The following is a 19,578-nucleotide window of genomic DNA, read 5'->3' as shown; positions in this document are numbered from 1 at the left end:
GAACATTTAAACTCTGTATAGACAGCACCCATAGTCAGGATCCAACCCTGATGTTGATGTCTAGTACCTTCATTTAACTGCCAAGTATCAGCATGCCTTATTAAAGAATTCTCCACACACAAGCAGTTTATGGTTGTGCCTTAAGGTCCTAACATGATGTTCTCTGGTAATTTCCCCATTTTCCCATCTTTCATGTTTAAGCAGCAGTTATCAGTGCAGGCAGCAGAATGCCCAAGGCTGGTTCGTACTTTTAAAAATGTATGCATACATTCAACCTGTCTGTTAGTGCTTAGGTTTAAAAATCCAGCTTCAATGCTTGCCCTCAGCTTTTCACTTAATACTTCCAAAGGTGGTACAAATTAAACCTAGGATGATGTGCAAGGATCCCAGGAAATGTGGAACAAGTTTTGAGGATATTTTCTTGCTTATTATGAGTAGAAAAAATTGGCACTATATATCCAGGTTCTCCTCAGTAACATGAAAATTGCCAGAGACTATGGATCAGCTCCATTGGGTAGAAGGGTCTATTTGTCTCTGTCCCCAAAGACCTGTATGTGCATGAACATTAAACACACATGCTGGAGTAACTCAGCAGGTCAGGCAACATCTCTGGAGCATATGGATGAGCATATCTGATTGTGTTGCACATATGACCATAGGAGCCGATCTCCTGGAAGTCTACATGGTCACTGATATAAAAGCATTCCCTATGACCAGTTATGGACTCCACTCATTGAAGGAGGCTGATACTCCTGGTGGGTATATACTGGGGACATTATTCCGCAGAAATACGGGTGCAATTTATGTTGGCACTGAGCACCTTACTCAATTTAGGTTGGCACTGAGCATCCAACCTCTCCCTAATAAATTAAGTCACCATGTTAATGACATCTTCCCTATAGTTGGGCAATCGGCACTGCATAAAGAACTCCAAGTGTGGTCTTGCCAAATACATGTACAGATGTGTCATAATGTCCCAACATTTATACTATATACTGCACCCAATGAAGGCAAGTGTGCAAAATGCTGCCTTCACCAACCTGTTCACCTGCTATTATTTTAAGGGAACTATGCACCTGTACTCCATTTATCTGTTCTACAACACACTCCAGTGCTCTACTATTTACTGTGGAAGTCCTGTCCTGTCTTGACATATCAAAGTGCAACACCTCATTTGTCAGAGGTGAATTCCAGTTGCCTCTCCCAACTGAACTAATCCTATTGCAAACATAGATATGCTTCCTCTCTTCCCACTATATACCCCCAGTCTTGGTGTCATTTGCAAATTTACTGCAATTTACAGTATATTACAGTAATTACTGCTAATTAACAGTACATTATTATACAGTACTTTGGCTTCTATGATCTTCAGTATAAACGGAAGAAAAATATTAATTTAATATTCCTTAATTCTTCTGACTACATATACTGATCTTTAAGTGGACCTATTCTTTCCCTAACCACCTTTTACTCTCGATATACTGTAAAATCTCTCGGGATTTTCCTTTCTTGCCTGCCAGATCCATTTCATGACCACTTTTTGTCCTATTGATTGTATTAAGTGTACACTTAAACTTACAGAAGTGTTTGCTTGTTGTTGACTCCTAAATCTGACACATCAGTCACCTTTTTCCTGAGCAGAGCCTCAATATCTCTCATTAACCAGGGATCCCTGAATTTTCAGCTAGCTCTTCACCCTAACGGGAACTTGCTGCCCCTGTATTGATAACTCACTTTTGATGAATGTTTACAGGACAAAGTGGTCTGACTGTTCAAATGTACCATATGGAACTTTTGGATAAGAAATGGCATAATTGACTTCCACCCACTCTGCCTCTTGCAGAGATTCCATCCCTTACTCTCACTAACACTCCTCCCCTCCCCCCAATTTTGTTCATTTAAAATTATAATTTTAATGTAACTAATTAATGTCTAAGTATTGGATGTTAAATACAAATGTTTACAGTGCAATGTTCAAAGCTGTTGGACAGGAAAATTGTTAGTTTAAAGATAAAAAGAGATTATGTAAACACAAGCAAATGTAAACAATGCATATGTTAGTCAAAATAAATACAAGACTTGAGTTTTGAATATTTTAACTGATCTGAATTGCATAAATGCATCTAATATAACCCTTGGCAAACATTGCCGGATTATGTAATTTTTCACTTCCTTTACACCGCCGCCCTCTTTTTTTTCCTCCAACACCCAGTCTGGAGAAGGGTTCCAACCCAAAACATCACCTATTCCTTTCCTCCAGAGATGCTGCCTGACACGTTGAGTTACTCCAGCATTTTGTATCTATCTTCGGCCCTCTTTTTAAATTTACTTTGGTATTGCAAATCCTGCTAGAAGACTTTCACCTGGAATAATTGTCCATTTACTGTCCATATCTCACTTCTAGATTATAATGGCTATCATGGTTGTGTGGCTAATTTGCTACGTTTTAACGCTCACCGATGTATTTCCAAAAAATCCTGAACAGTATGGATTCAAAGCCCGAACAGATGCTAGAGGTGAAATAATGTCAACGGCACCTTGGTTCCGTATGCCGTATCCTTGTAAGTACTGAGGCAAAATTAAATGTTTTTTTATATCTTGCAGAGCAGGGGAATCGTACAGTCACTGTTTCCTGTAACTGAGCACTCGTCAAATTGGTCTGTGCTGGGAGCTGAAAATGAATTCATTAGAAAATGAGTGGTCTATTTTACATTAAAATTGAATGTGATAGAAGTCGGTCTACCTTATTTTCAATTTTATTTTACTATCTTATTTTCCAATTAACTAGTTCTGTACATTGATAGAAAAGGATAAATTAAATGAGATCAAACATGAAATGTAACTATTATTATTTTGAATAATAAAATAACAAAGCTGTAAAGGCTTTAAAAGAGGTGCAGAAGAGAATTGCTAGAATGATTGCAGGGGTAAGGGAGCTTGTGTGTGTAGATTTGCTGGTGAAAGTGGAACTGCTCTCCTTTGAATGGAAATTTGAGAGGAAATGCAGCAGCAATATTTATAACTGAGGTTGAGAGTTTAGTTTAGAGATTTAGGTTTAGTTTGGAGATACAGTGTGGAATCAGGCCCTTCGGCCTACAGAGTCCGTGCTGACCAGTGATGTCTATACATTAACACTATTCTACACAGTGGGTGCAATTTACAATTTACAATTTCCAGAAGCCAAATTAACTTACAAATCTATACATCTTTGGAGTGTGGGAGAAAACTGGAGCACCAGGGGGGAAATCCACAAGGTCGTGGGTAGAACATTTAAACTCTGTATAGACAGCACCCATAGTCAGGATCCAACCCGGGATTTTGGTGATATAAGGCAGTAACTCTGCCACTGTGCTGCCCAACCAGATTGTTCAAACAGAGTTGATTGAATGGAACTGCTTTTATTGCTGGTGCTCAAGAACCAGGGGCCTTATGATCTTGTGATTATAGAATGACAATGACATTGGAATTAAAAGTGACTTGCAGGCAAACTTTACGGGGCAAATGGTTAGAATCTGGAATGCACTAACAGGAGGACCAGTGAAGATAGATAGCAGGGCCAAGGGAGGGTTATGGAATGGGACTGGTTGGATTGGTCTTGCCAAGGGTCAGCATAGACTCTGGCAGGATGTCATCCGGTGATGTGGCTGTGAACGCTTAATTTGAATTGAACGAGATGAAAGATATGTCCATTTTGCTAAAGGAAGGGATACTCTCAAATGTTAAAGATAGACACAATGTGCTGGCATAACTCAGTGTCAGGGATCATCTCTGGAGAAAAAGGATGCATGACGTTTTAGGTCGGGATCCATCTTCAGACGGAAGAAGGGTCCTGACCTAAAATGTCACCCATCCTTTTTCTCCAGAGATGCTGCCTGACTAGCTGACTTACTCCAGCACTTTGTGTCTAATTTTAGTATTTAATCAGCATCTGCAGTTGTTTGTTTCTACTCTTAAACGTGATCACATTTCATTGTGCCAACTGGCACATGCGACAATTAAATGTATCTTGTATCTTAAATGTTAACTTTGTTTTAATTTAATCAGGTCAGTGGGGCTTGCCAACGATCACAGTAGCTGGAGTGCTGGGAATGTTCAGCGCAACGTTAGTGGGTATCATTGAATCTATAGGTGACTATTATGCCTGTGCTAGGTTGGCTGGAGCACCACCTCCACCTATCCATGCCTTAAACAGGTACACCACCTTTCTGAGGGCACATTTGTGCTGATTTTAATCATTTGTGTAATAGTGCCTACAATTCAAGATATTTGACAAAACTCAACAGTAAAGTACTAAACATTCCTTTCCAAGGTTGCAAATAAATGAACTGAAAACAGTTGTACAGCAACATATCTCTGGAACATTATAGAGATTAGAAACAGGCCCTTCACCAAACTTGCCCCATCTACACTAGTCCCACCTGCCAGCATATGGCCCACATCCTTTTAAATCTATCTTATCCGTGTACTTGTCCAAATGATTTTTTAAACATTGTGATAGTACCTGCCTTGCATACCTCCTCTGGCAGTGCGTTCCATATTGCTATTACCCTTTTGTGTTTCAAAAAATGCTCCTTGGGATCTATTAAATCTTTCCCCCTCACCTTAGAGCCCCTGCCCCACTTGGACGACCTCCACTGTGACCTCTGGCGAGTTTGCCCGTTAAAAAGATGTTAAAAATTGACCGCTACTAAAAATAGGTAGCTGTGGGAAAAATAGATATTTTTTTAGTCGTAGGTTTAGTCAAAGCCGGTCGTAGTAGGTCGTGATACTAGTCGTAAGTAGTCGAAGGTGGTCATAGGTAGTCGAAGGTAATAGCTCCAGGGTGAAAACAAGGTGATTTCAACAGCAGAATGTCACCTCTTTCACTCCAAGGCATGCTCATTCATAGCTGGAGAGTTTTTGGAGAGGAGATTTGTGTTTTAGAGATTGCACCAAAAAGGCAGCAGCGCAGGGAGAGGGCGCAACCCTAAATAAAAACAGCCATGCAGGTGTTGCCCACCCAAGAGGAGGAGTGGCAGGAGGTGATGCCACAGGAGGTGATAGTGCAGTAGGAGGTAGCCCTGCATGAGAGACCCCTGGAGGAGGAGACCAGGGTGGCAGTATATGTCCCCACCACCACTCATTTGAAGGCAGCAAAGCAGTCCTTTCTCCTGTGTCTGACACAGCCTCAGAGGCAGGTGCCCCATTGGTGGTGAGGGAGAGCTGGAGGAAGGTTATGCCCTACACCTTCACCAGGCAGCAGGAGGGGGACCTTGATATGGTTCCAGCAGAATGCCATCCTGTACGAAAAGGAAAATGAGGGGTACAGGGACAGGGATAAGAATGACATGCTTGCCATCCACTGCCCCACATGTGTGCTTAAAGTTCCATCATTTGTCAAAGCCCAACGCCACTCTCTTCCAGTCATCTGGTGTACTGGGACAGTCCGTCACATCATCTCCATTCACCCATTGAGACCTCTTCTTGTGCTTCCTCTTCACCCTTGCTCTTCCTCTTCTGCCTTTCTTAAAAGGTTGCTGAAGCAAAAGGGCTACTGCAAACAGCAGTAGTTGTATTTTTACTAACATTCCTTGCTTGCATGGTTCAGAATGATTTAAAAAAAAAAAACCTGGGAGGCATTTTTTTGTGAGAAAAAAATGTGGACATTTTTATCATTTTATCAGGTGATCATTTGAGCTGTAGACACTCATCACTGGTCATTGTTGATTTTTGGTGTGCTCCTCTGAGGTGGAAGAGGGTCGTGCTCATTCACGGACCAATTTGCCAGAGACTGTCCTCAAGTAAAACGTACATGGTCGAAGCCAGTCTTCAACATAGTTGAAGGAGGTTGAAAGATGTCTTCTTCATAGTCGAGGGAGGTCTTCAACATAGTCGTAGGAGGTTGCACGCATAGTCGAGGAAGGTCATAGGAGGTTGTAGGTCACCGCGACCCTGATTTTTTTTTTTTTAGTAGCTTAAGGTTGCCAGAGGTCGCGGTGGAAGTCTCCCAAGTGGGACAGGCCCTTTAATCTCTGTCCTCTTGGTCTTGATTTAATGACTGCCAATTACCAAAAACCGTCTTAATAACCCTATCTACCCGTGTTGAGGGGAGACTTGATAGAAGTATATAAAATTATGAGAGCTATAGAAATGGTAGATTGTCAGATCCTTTTTTTACCAGTAAAGAAATGTCCAACATAAGAGAGCATAGTTATAAGGCGAGAGGGTGAAAGTTTAAAGTTTAATAAAGATTTGCGTGACAAGATTTTTTTTTTTAAAAGAATGGCGAAGGCCTGGAATGCGTTGTCAGGGGTGATGGTGGTGGTGAATGTATGATAGTGGCTTTTAGATAGGAACATGAAAGTGCAGAGAATAGAGGGATATAGATCATGTGCAGGCAGATTAGGTCAGTTTAGCTTGGCACCACATTTGCACAAACATTGTGGGCTGACGGGCCTGTTCTTGTGCTATACTGTTCTATGTTCTAACTAGCTAAATATAAACAAAGTATATAAACAAGGTAAATATAATACTTTCTAGAAATGGACGTATCAACTTTAGCATTCGATCAGTTGATGGAATTAGTACTATAAAAGACATCAGCAGGATTTTGAAATATATCATTTAGCCTCCTTTTTCAAAAGCTTAATAAACTTAAACTCTGCTCATTATATCTTAACAGGATTGACTTTGCCTGCAATGTTTCTTTTTCTCTTCCAGAGGGATCTTCACTGAAGGAATATCTTGTATCATTGCAGGATTATTTGGTACAGGAAATGGCTCCACATCATCCAGCCCAAATATTGGTGTCCTTGGCATAACAAAAGTACTCTTTTTTGTTGTTCATTTTAATGTTTTCTCTTTATTTTCTAATGTTTGTGCACTCCTGTTGTATTTAATACATGGGGTGTTTTCTTGTACATATTCCTGGAATCAAAGTACAAGACATATTACCTTATTTGCATTTTGCTTACTTTACAAAACCAAATATTGATGATAAATTTACATGAAGGATTGGATTTGATTATTGAAAATTGTGCAGAACGGCATTGAAATGCTTGCCACTTTGTGCAACAGGGAATATTTCTTACCATTACTTCAAATAGTAAATTGGGCATGTATTCACAGTCTAAGTAAATGGAACTAACAGTGTTCAGCACTTTCTACTATTGATGAAAGAATGGTTCAAGAGTTTTGATTCTGACATCAAAAACCAAAACCATTTTGTGGTGATTATGTGCAACAAGACTAATGCTGGATTGGAAATTTGCTGATGTTTGCTGTGATGTTTTTAAATAAGCTTTGTGGCAGTGGGTCTGCCACTGACAAATTTATTGTGTGGGAAGGAAATGCAGATGCTTGTTTACATTGAAGATGGACACAAAATGCTGGAGTAACTCAACGAGACAGGCAGCATCCCTGGAGCGAAGGAATGGGTGATGTTTTGGGTTGAGACCTATTTTCAGACTTGAATAAATTGAAAATGTATTGTTGTCTAGGGTAATAATGAATAAGCCTAATTCACTACTCTTTGACCTTCCATGTGAAATGGGTAAAATAATTGCAGGGGAGTTAGCTTGTTTGATTGCTTGATAAATTCAAGGAGTTTGGACTACTCCTTGGTAGCAATATCTTTATTTTACAAAACAAACTGCATAAATATTTAAATATCATAATGTGCAGGGCTTTGGAGCAAGAGCTGAAAGAGGGATGCAGTTTTACTGAGTATTTTTGGACAGGCTTGAACATAATTGGTGGGGTGGCATCTTCTGTATTGTGAATGTCAGTGGTTATTTGTTTTAGTTTAGAGATGCAGCATGGTAGTAGGCCTTTTAGCCCTCCTGAGTTCATTCCAATTATTGATATCCCTTTCGCTCTAGTCTATCATGCCACTTTCTCATCCAGTCCTTGCACAGTAGGGGTAATTTACAGCGGCTAATTGACCTCCGAACCTGCATGTTTTTTGGGATGTGGGAGTAAACCGGAGCATCCGGAGAAAACCGGGAGAACATGCACAATCCATACACATAGCAACCAAGGCAAGAATCGAACCCGCATCTACCAACTCCACCACTGGGCCGCCCTACAGTCAAACAAATGAATGGAACATTTCGCAATTGCATCGAGGCTAAATGGCAGTTGTTTTATCTATACCTTAAAGCATTTGGAAAAATACTAAAGAAACCTTTTTGTGATTCACTGGTGAAATACAAATTCAAAACCCACTTGAGCTATAAACTAAACCCCATGAGATGAAGTTAATCCTCGTCCTTGTATATACCTTTGGTAAATAGCTCGTTCTAAGCTTCCCCCCAGTCTAGTTTCAGTCAATAAAATACTGAGTCAAGCACTTGCTTATCTAAACTTTATTTTGGAACATCACAATAACAGTTCTCCACTACTATACCTAACCACCGTGGGTTTGATCCTTGTATCTGCTAGGCCAAGCCCTCCTAGCCTCGTGCAAGGAGAGACACTCCAGAAGGATACCCAGTCTAAAGCGTTCTCCCAGAAGATTGACATAGGACCTCATGGGAGAAGCCTTTTATAGGTCCCCGAACCTTGAGGGGCCAACCCACATGGGGGTGGTCTCTAAACTGTCCAATAACAGATATCGATTAACACAATACATGATAGACATTTCCCTAACCCAATAATACAGTAACTAATATATTGTATTCAAAAGGAGCTTCTGGAAGAAAGCAAACAAGAATAAACAATGAAACATGTGCCCTGACATTCAAACAGTTTCTCCAAGGCTCAACAATTTGACCAATCATCAACCAACAGGATGAACGTCTCGCAACATTATTTATGTTATTTACAATACCCTTGCAGCGATCCAATCGAAATGATGCATTTAGGGTACATTTGCAAAACTACTACACATTTTATCAATTTAGGAGAAACAAGGAGATCACCTGGACCCCTCACCATCCTGCATACCAGTCTGAGCCTAGACTGGCTGGCACCATCCAAAGCCTGTATATTTCAGCTGACAAGGGTTAAGCAATTCTGACAAGTGCAGGGAACCTCCATTTTATGGTGCCTTTACTTTGGCCAGTATTAACACTGTATAATACTATTGAAATTTTAGACGAACATATACGTAATTCAATGTGAAATTTTAAAACCTAGTGTTTGTTGTATTACTACAACATGATCTTTGACTTCTCACCCTTGAGGTTTTATGTTTTGCTGCTGAATTTGGACACCAAATGCTTCACAGAAAATCAATTCTTGCTGTTACAAGCATACTCTCCTATTAATTTTTAATGGATGTCAATCAAACATCCTGGCTTGGATATTAGGTTTTACAAGTGCAATGTCATAACATTTCGATTTGATTTTTTTGTTATTGGGGGAGGGGAACTAGTATTTTTTTTTAGGATTTGAAAGCTTTTGAGGAAAAAAACTCAATATAAACATTTTCATTTTTGCTTTCTTTCTAACTTGATTGAATATATAGAATTAACTTTATTTAATTCCCATTTTGTTTCTACTCCTAGCGTTTAATTTCTAATCTTAATTCTTGTATTTATTGCACTGTTTAATGAGCACCCAGGTACCACAATTTGCATTCAGAATATTTTGACTTGAAGGTTGCTGGAGAGCATCTAACTGATGCAAACCATTGTTAAATTTCCTTCTTGCAATATATTCTGGCTGCTTGGAGGGGCCCCTTGTGTTTGGGGATCCGTTGAGATCCCGGACGAGAATCTACCTTGAGTTTCTGATTGATGCTACCTCACTTTATGACGGCATTGAATGGGAATCGGGCAACTTGTGTCCAAGAAGAAAAACTGGATATTCTTTGGCAATTAGTTAATAAAATATCATCCTAGAAACCTGCTAGATCCCATGTTTGTTCTTTTTTTTTTAATGTAATGATTAATCATAAGAATCTTTAGAGGGGAAAACTTATGGTTAAAGCCTTAACACAATCATTAATTCAATGGTACTTTAGTGTCACATGTACCTAAATTCCGTGAGATTTGTTGTTTTGCATTTAATTTTAGTAAAATCATACTATGCATAAGCATGATTAATTGCAGTATAGGAATAGTACACCACGAGGTAGTTTATAAAGAGTTGGCACGTTTCCAGCATCATCTTATGCCCAAGTTCGTAAAAGTACAGAGTCTTACCTTGGCCTCTATGGTCTGTTGTCCTGGAGGCAGCACTCAGTCGGTGTTGCATGGGTTGGCTTGGTGATGCTGTCCGTCTTCCCCACCAAAGTGGGTATCAGCATTTTGATTTGGTTCCATTTAAAGAAAAATATAAAAATACTTCTGATTAAATGCTAAGCTTCATTATAATTTTTAACCAACATAACGAAGATAGAATTATTATTGCATATTACAGATTAGAAGATTTGCAAATAGTGTGGGCTGAATTGATTCAACCAATACCAATTTTCAGCCAACCACTTATTATGAAGAAAGATTATCCTGATCTTTGATTCATTTCGGTTATATTTGCAGTGCAAAAAAAGCCAGAGGCAGATGTGACAGAAGAACATTGTGCAATAAACATCAATTTCGATTCACAGTGATTAGTTTTCCCTCTGGAATATTGTTTCTGTGTTTAAGAGAATAATTGGATGAGAGTTTGTGTTTATTAGGTGGCATTATATGTCCATGCGGGGTGTGGCGATCGCACTGAAGTTGCAGCTCGTGTCAAGTTACCTTGGCAACAATCTGACAAAAGTGCAATTCACTCCAGTAACATTTTGCAGAGCCATCTAATTATTTTTGAGTTTCTTTCATATACAACAGCTGGCTAGATATGATCTAGGAATATTTTTGAAAATTCATTAATTGTTTAACTGATTTGCTGCAATTGCAGCTAGAATTTGTTTTCCTGAGGTTTGTTATTAGTGTAACATATGGCCGCAGCCTTGTCCAGTTTGTATCCAGTTCATTGTTGTTCAGATATTATGGTGATGTGTCTGTCCAGGTAATAGCTTTCTGGTCAGAGGTGAGCTCTTTGTAATGTTGTTAGTTCAAAATTTGAGTTGAACCTGTGTACATGATCTTCTTTGATCTACTTGACCCGGATACCTCCCTTGATCCCATTCTTCACATCCTTCTTGTGGCTGCACTGAGAACTCATGGTTCAAAATTGTTGGAAATCTGGCCTGCTGCACCCATCCTACAAGGTTGAATGAGTTGAAAGTGTTCTAGGCTGGTGTGGGCCGAGTATCAAAAATGTGTCTAGAAATCAACATTTGTGACCCAGGTCTTGGAACTACATGAAATATTGCACAGATTTAGATAAAATATAATTTAGAAGGAAGCCATAACTCGTCAGCCAAAAGTTGCACAATAATTAATTAAACTAATTAGAAAATGAGATCAAAAGTAAACGCCATATAGTGTCCAATGCCCATATTACACCATGGGGAGCCTGTTTCCTTGTGGAAGTCTAATATATATATATATATATATATATATATATATATATATATATATATATATATATATATATATATATATATATATATATATATATATATATATATATATATATATATATATATATATATATATATATATATATATATATATATATATATATATATATATATATATATATATATATATATATATATATATATATATATATATATATATATATATATATATATATATATATATATATATATATATATATATATATATATATATATATATATATATATATATATATATATATATATATATATATATATAATGAATATGACTGTAATCATATATCATTATATTATATAAAAATTATATAATTGTGAGTGTGTTTTTTGAATGAGACTGCCACAGAGATCCAACTCCTGAACCAGCCTAATAAATGGATGAAGGCAGTTCCTGCGGGTTCCCCTGCTTACTGAACCCCACTGACTGCCAGTGTGCATAGTGGGGGTCATGGCCATAGTGGAACTGGGGCAGTGCCAGCCTGGGGGAAGGCTAAGGCATCTTCCACTGACAGGAAAATGCCTAACCCTAACTCGCTTCCACCTTCCAGAACTGCCCAAGACTGGAGCTGGAGCTGCTTTGGGACCAGCTGCGGGCTCTGTACGTGTGCAGCGTGTTCACCTCAGCCAGCATGCCCTTCTCGATCATCGTGGTGATGATGGTGGGGAGCAGCACTGCCCTGCACGCCGACCGGGCAGCCTTCAGCACCCCCATAGCTCTGGCTCCGTCAGACTGCCCGCTCGCTCGCTGCAACACCGGCCTGCCGACAGCCTGACCAACCCTTTGCGGCACCCCCCAGCCATCCGACCACTCGCAGCACCCACTGGCGGCCTGGTCACTCTCTCACGACCCACCGGCGGACTGACCACTCTCACTATCCACCGGCGGCCCGGCCACTCTCACCACCCACCGGCAGCCTGGCCTGGCCGACCACTCTCATGACCCACCGGTGGCCTGGCCACTCACCACCCACCGGCGCCCCAATGGCCCGACAGCCTGACTGATCCTCCACAGCATCCATCGGCCTACCGACAAGCCAGACCGACCGACCGACTCAGACCCTGACTCTGACCTTACATTTGTTATTTATCATTTTTGTTTAACAGTTCACATCATCACATCATAATCAATTGAAAAACAAAATGATCAGCAAGGTTAGCATTACCTTTATTCCTTGGAAACCTTGTTACTGTTTTGATGTAATGAGGAGGCAGCCATGATCCCAGGGTCCTCGCTGCCTAGCGACCATAAAACAAAGCGTGGGATTGGTCAATTTGCTTCCGACCTCAATGTCAAACGTGCATTGATCAAAAAATTGGAAGTATTTGTCAGTTTTTTTTTAAATGTGCAGGTTTTGGTCATGACGAGTTTCAGGTATGATTTACATAATATGTTTACACAATATGTTCAAAATTCAGGTAGTTCCATGAGTTGGGTCATGAATCTGAACGTAAAAGGTCCTCGGCCCATAAACTATTCATAAGGTCCCTGGCAGTAGATCTTGAAGACCCACTTTTACAATGTCCTGCTGCCTTTTATACAGGATGCTGCAGGCAAAGGTCTTTGAATGGCTCTCAAATAATCTGAGCTTCATTTAGAAACCGTGAAGTTAACGATAAATGAACAATAAAATAAAGAAAATAAATGTATTTAGTAAATCATGTTTGCAGCCTCTTTTATAGCTGGTATAAAACTGTGGGGCTGGTTGTGAAGGATTTTGAGCTCCTGGGCTCAATGCTTATGCTCAACCTTGGACTCTGCTCAGTGCACTGGTGGACAGCAAAGGCTAGTACAGATTGTATTAACTTAAGTAACAGTTGAAAATTAATACCTTTTGCCCACTCTTGGTCCATACAGGAGGGGAATGCTGTGAGGACTCGGGGTAAATTTTAGTTTCCAATTTCTTCATTGATTACTTGGTTTTGGAGTGTTACAATTATTGATACATTTTTTTGAAAAGCAGAAATGTTCATGTGAAGAAATTTAGATTGCAACCATAGTATTGTGAGCTGTGTGATCCACTTGTTATGAAAATAGAATGTGAATGAGAATTGTAAAGTTGTCACTGATTGCTCCATGTAACTATTTATCTTCTGATTCAGGAAATATAGCTGCTATTACAACATAAATCCACCTTTAAAAGTTTCTCAAAGCTAGAACAAATTGATTTGCCAAAGACGCCACCTCTGATACAGTATTCTATATAATACATTGAAGATCTAGATTTATACGTTCAAATGTTTGGAGTAGATCTTAAACCCTTAAAATATCAATCCAAATGTTGTGTTTCTAATGAACAAAGCTGACTGTAATGAAATATGGGTCCTGCACACTTTAGATAGGCTGTACAACTACTAGATGGCACTAATTGGATGTTTTTAAACTTGTGACAATTTTATTAGATTGCTACAGTTCCACACTCTTAAAGAATTTAGAAATCAATCAATGAGAGTAAAATAGAGATACATAGGATTGTAGTCAGAAGTTGATTTGATTAAATTAAAATTATTATTCCACTGTATTGCCAATTCTTAGTTGTTTACAATGTTAACAAAGAATGCAACAAAGTAAACTTTGAAAATCTTTCTCAACACATTTGATTGAAGTTGAAGGTCTATTTTATAAAGCTCATCATCCACTTTTATTAATTCCCACTGGCATGCAAGACATACAGTTGGTTATTTATTTGAAATGGTTAAGAATGTTGCTATACATTGCACTAAGCAGAATGAATAGTCCACTAACATTTAATTGAGGAATGGTTCTTTTATTGAATTTTAGCGATTTTTCTAAATCTTGGAGGTGCAACTGAGATATTGCATTTCATAGGGTGAATGTCTTTTCAATTCAAACTTTTTGATTGGATAAACCATTTAATGTCACATGCAAGTCATATTTTATTTGAAGACTTGAATAACTTCCATAGACATCTTCACATTGGGTTTATCAAATTGAGACTTTGATATTTGCAATTGGAAAAAGATAATATTTCTTTATTTTCAGACACTCGTTATAAGACAATGGCATAAAAATATAATTTAACTCTTCCACTAAAACCATGGCATTTTGTTTCTCAAGGTTGGTAGTAGACGAGTGGTCCAATATGGTGCAGTAATTATGTTGATCTTGGGGACTGTAGGAAAGTTCACTGCCCTGTTTGCCTCGCTCCCAGATCCAATTCTTGGTGGCATGTTTTGCACTTTATTTGGTAAGATGAAATATTTAATATGTAATTCACTTTATTTATATTAGTTTTAAAAAATGTGATTCAATTTTTTCAGAGCCTTGTTACTCTGCAGGTTTGGAGATGGATTTTATCAATGAATTGTATGGTGCTTGATCATGAGCACGTTGATGCGATGATATAACAATTTACTTTGCATGAAGCACATCCAGAGCAAATACATGAACTTTGATAAATGAACATCTATACTGATGACGAATGCTTATTTGTTCATGCGGCTAAGATGTGCGGAGAGAAGATAGATTGACAAATAAAAACACTTTAGCTATTCATGCTTAAACTTTAATGAACTTAACTGTTGCCTGTCAAGTGATAACTGTCTGGCCAGATCTTAAAAATGTGTTTCTGCACCTTTAACAGTGTTGATGGCAGACCTATTTCTTAAAATCAGGATTTCCCCAGCTCAGTCACTGGTTGCTAAAGGAAAAAACACTTCTTTAAAAGATAAATGAGACCCCCATATAGACAGCATTTGTAATTTATTATGTACTACTCTTCTTTCCTTTAATGGCATTTCAGATGAACATTTGCTCATAAATTAGATCAAACTTGCTGAGTTAAAAATACTTTGTTAATTAACTGTTGAGGTTATCCTACATAATTTAAGTAATATTTAGAATTGGTGTCATTTTAATTTGTAATTGTTGCTGGTTCATTTTCAGGAATGATCACGGCTGTTGGACTTTCCAATCTCCAGTTTGTAGATATGAATTCCTCCCGCAATCTCTTTATTTTGGGGTTCTCCATGTTTTTTGGAATAACATTACCAAGTTACTTGGATGATAACCCAAATGTCATCAACACAGGTAAGTTAACCAGCATGCACTAATAAATGCAAGATTCAACTAAAGTTGGGATTCATCTGGTAAAGGATCTAAAGTATCTAAAGGATCTAAACCATTGGATCTTCAGCACAGTGTACAGATAGTGGCCTCACAACACCAGAGATGGGATTTGATCATGACCTTGTGTGCTGTCTGTATGGAATTTGCACTGTGACAACATGGGTTTCCTCTGGATGCTCCAGTTTCCTTCCACATCAGTTTGTAGGTTAACTGGCTGCTGTAAATTGCTGCTAGTGTATAGAGAGTAGATGAGAAAGTGGGCTAACCTACAACTGGTGTGAGTGTGTGATCAATGATCGACGTGGACTTGTTGGACCGAAGGGCCTGTTTCCATACTGTGTCTTTAAACTAAAATAAAGACCCATGTCTACAATTTTAAGTAAAGGGACGCACTTCCTTAATGGCCAATCACTTGAAGCACATCTGCTCTTTAAAAGTGGCAACTACATCTTACTTCCAGCTGAGACAACAGATGGGATTTTGGCTTAATGTTTGATTTGAAGTACATTACTTCTGTTAACTTCTCCCTTAGTTAAACATGTCTAATTTCTGCAGAAAATAGCTGATGCTTTTGTGATTATTGATTCATTCATTGATCTATCCCAGTTTTTGAGAATGGTGTTTTTTCTTTAAAACCCATGGAGCAATTGACAGTAACTTATTGCAGCGAAAAGCAACTTGCATTTCAGAAATATTATAGTTTTTATTTGCTTGTGACTATGTGAAATGAAATTGCTTTCAGTTGTTTATAAATGGCATAAATATTAAAAATAATAATTTGGAAATTGACATTTTCCTTTTGCCTGTAGCGATTATTTTCTCATAATTTGAAGTCCTGCTCTCAAGTATGCAAGTTAATTAACTCACAACGTCTGAAGAAGGGTCTCGACCCGAAACATCACTCATTCCTTTTCTTCAGAGATGTTGCCTGTCCTGCTGGGTTACCCCAGCATTTTGAGTCTATCTTTGGTTTAAACCAGCATCTGCAGTTCCTTCCTACATAACTTTCAACATTAACCACATTTCTCTCTCCACAGATGCTGCACGGCCTGCTGAATAACACCAGCATTTTCTTACCATCTCTCATGTCCTTTGCTCTGTTCCCAGAAGTGAAACTTTATAAATTCAGAATTTAAACCCAATGTTATTGGTTGTCTAATGTAGCCCCACTTAACATTGGAATCTATCATCTGTGAGTCCATCAGTTGATCCCAGTTAGCATGGTTCATAAGAAATGTATCCAATCAAACTATACTTAATAATTTTCTTTTGAGGCCATTATTTCTCCATTTGATATTGGCTTCCATTGCAGGGTCCAAAATAGCAAAGTGTATCCTTTTGTTGAAAAGGACACAAATATATTTAAATGATTCCTGGTGTATAGTCACCCAGGCTCAATACAATCGTAGTAAGACATCTTTACTCTGGTGCTCAAATCCTCCTTGTAAAAAAGGCAAGCATACCATTTGACATTCCTGACTGCATGATGCATCTGCATGGTGGCTTTCATGACTTTTGTACTCGGGAGGGGCTCTTTGCACAATGTATTACCCTGTCCCTCATCCTTTAAAAACTCACGATATGCGTTTTCTCTCTAGTGGATATGTTACCTTGTTCCGCTGCACACTTGTGTTGTTGCCCACACATTCAACTTGTCTTTATCATCTTCAAGCCTTTTTACAACCTCATCACTACCCACATCCCACAATTTTGTAATCTTATCAATTTAAAAAAAAGTGTGTTTGGTCCCTGTGGCTAAATAATTGAGGTAGATCATGAATAGTTGCACCCTAAAGACTAATCCCTTTCTGATCCGTCATTTCTGGAACATTTATCAAGTCTTCTGAAAATCCAAATGCTTTACATACCCTGGTTCTCCTTGAGTGCTCCATGAGATTTCGATAAATCAACCAAATTTGATTTATCTTTCATAAATCCATTATGATCCTCCATAGACATGCTGTTATTTCAATGCTAATATCACGTCCTTTATTGGGCATCGCAGCACATTGCTAATAATTTCTCTCACTCGCTGGATTATTTGGACGTACTCGTCGACGGGGCTGTGGCTGCGTTCAAGGTCTTGAGATGGAGGAGGACCCGTGGGAAGAACTCTGGAGCACTGACCCGACTCCGATGACGAGGATCACGCACACCACTCCCGAGCAGATTCCTGGCAAACGTATGTTCTCTCAATAAGAAAGTGGACGAACTGCAACTCCTGCGCCAGACAAACAAGGACTTCTCTTGTGCTGCTGCCCTGTACTTCCCAAGACATGGCTGTGTGAGTCGACCCAGGACAGCGCGCTGCAACTGACTGGCTTCCAACTTCACAGAACAGACAGTGGAGACAGTGGAGGCAGCGGGGAAATCAAGAGGTAGTGGAATATGCTTGTATACCAACCAGGACTGGTGCAGCGACATCACGGTACTGTCAAAGTTCTACTCTCCCAACCTAGAATCCTTCTTTATAAACTGCAAACCCTTCTACTGTCCGAGGGAATTTAACTCCTTTATTCTCGCTCGAGTTTACATTCTCCCCAAGCCTGCGCAACTCGCTGACCAGGTAATGAGGGTAGAGAGTGACTTCCTGGACTCCATGGTCATTGTTTTGTGGGACTTTAACAAAGCTAACCTGAGCCGTGACTTTCCAAAATACAGACTTCATGCTACCTGCCCCACCAGAGGGGAGAGAACACTTGACCACTGTTCACATCAATCAAGAACGCATATCGCTCTGTTCCCCGGGCACGTCTGAGTTCCTCTGATCGTTGTCTAGTTCACCTTATTCCGACCTACAGGCAGAAACTAAAATCTGTTAAGCCTGTGGTCAGAACAATGAAAAGTTTGGCATTGAGAACCTACAATCCTGCTTTGACTGCACGGATTGGAATGTGTTCAGGGAAGCAACCACAAGCCTCGATCAGTATACAGACACTGTATCATCATATATCAGCTTTTGTGAGGACAGTCGCATTCCAACTAGGACCCAGACCTGGTTCAACAACAACAAGCCCTGGTTTACTGTAGAACTCAGACAGCTCCGACAGTCTAAAGGAGAGGTGGCCTAAAGGAGCGGGGATGCAGACCTCGACAGGCCAAGTACAAGCTGAGAAGAGGAATCCGAGCTGCCAAGGAAAGGTACTGGGAAATTGAGGAGCAAATTGTCATCTAGTGAGCCTTCTTCAGTTTGGAAAGGCTTGCAAGAAATTACCAGCTACAAGAGGAAAGCCCCCTGCTGTTTGGACAATCGTCAGCTGACCAATGATCTGAATGAGTTCTACTGCAAGTTTGCCAAACAGAAATGTAACACTGGTACCCCCACCCCCCTCTCCAACAAACACAGCCAGACCCCAGTCTGCATTGTCCAGGACTGGACAATGTTTCCCCTCTACTCTCAAGCTCTGTGCCGACAACTGTCACCGGTCTCTACAGGCATTTTGAACCAGTCCCTGCAAACCTGTACTGTTCCTGCCTGCTTCAAAGTTTCCACTATTGTCCCTGTACCCAAAAAGGCAAGGATTACTGGTCATAATGACTACAGGCCCGTCGCACTGACCTCTGTAGCCATGAAGACCCTCGAAAGGCTTGTGCCGGCCAAGCTGAAAAATATCACAAACTCGGCAGTTGCATATCGGGTCAATAGATCTGTCGATGGTGCAGTCAACCTGGGCCTGCAGTTTATCCTCCAGCACCTAGACTGCCAGGGGACCTATGCGAGGATTTTGTTTGTTAATTTTAGCTCTGCATTCAACACCATTGTGCCAGAGTTACTACACTCCAAACTTTCCGAGTTGACTGTGCCTGAACCCTTCTATCGGTGGATCACCAGCTTCCTGGCAGGAAGCAGCATGTGAGGCTAGGAAAGCACATCTCGGACCCGCAAACCCTCAGCATAGGAGCACCACAAGGCTGCGTACTCTCCCCTCTCCTCTACTCTCTCTACACCAATGACTGCACCTCCACTGACTTCTCTGGCAAGCTTCTCGACACAACCCTGATTGGACTGATCCAGGATGCGGAGGAATCTGCATACAGA

The 19,578-nt window shown here is 39.8% G+C and overlaps 1 protein-coding gene across 2 annotated transcripts in view; it reads left to right on the top strand.

Moving 5' to 3' along the window:
- The window catches only part of LOC129701710 (solute carrier family 23 member 1-like), a 105,196-nt gene that overhangs the window by 72,532 nt on the left and 13,086 nt on the right, over nt 1–19,578 (top strand). For both annotated transcript variants that reach the window (XM_055643078.1, XM_055643079.1), the window contains exons 9-13: nt 2,405–2,561; nt 4,045–4,192; nt 6,700–6,805; nt 14,529–14,658; nt 15,357–15,500. In XM_055643078.1, coding sequence (XP_055499053.1) covers nt 2,405–2,561; nt 4,045–4,192; nt 6,700–6,805; nt 14,529–14,658; nt 15,357–15,500 — 685 coding nt within the window. The remainder of the gene's footprint in view (nt 1–2,404; nt 2,562–4,044; nt 4,193–6,699; nt 6,806–14,528; nt 14,659–15,356; nt 15,501–19,578) is intronic.

This window comes from Leucoraja erinacea, chromosome 11 (assembly GCF_028641065.1).
Source record: "Leucoraja erinacea ecotype New England chromosome 11, Leri_hhj_1, whole genome shotgun sequence".
NCBI lineage: Eukaryota > Metazoa > Chordata > Chondrichthyes > Rajiformes > Rajidae > Leucoraja > Leucoraja erinaceus.
Note: the sequence above shows the minus strand (reverse complement) of the source record. Positions and strands in the feature narration are given on the sequence as shown.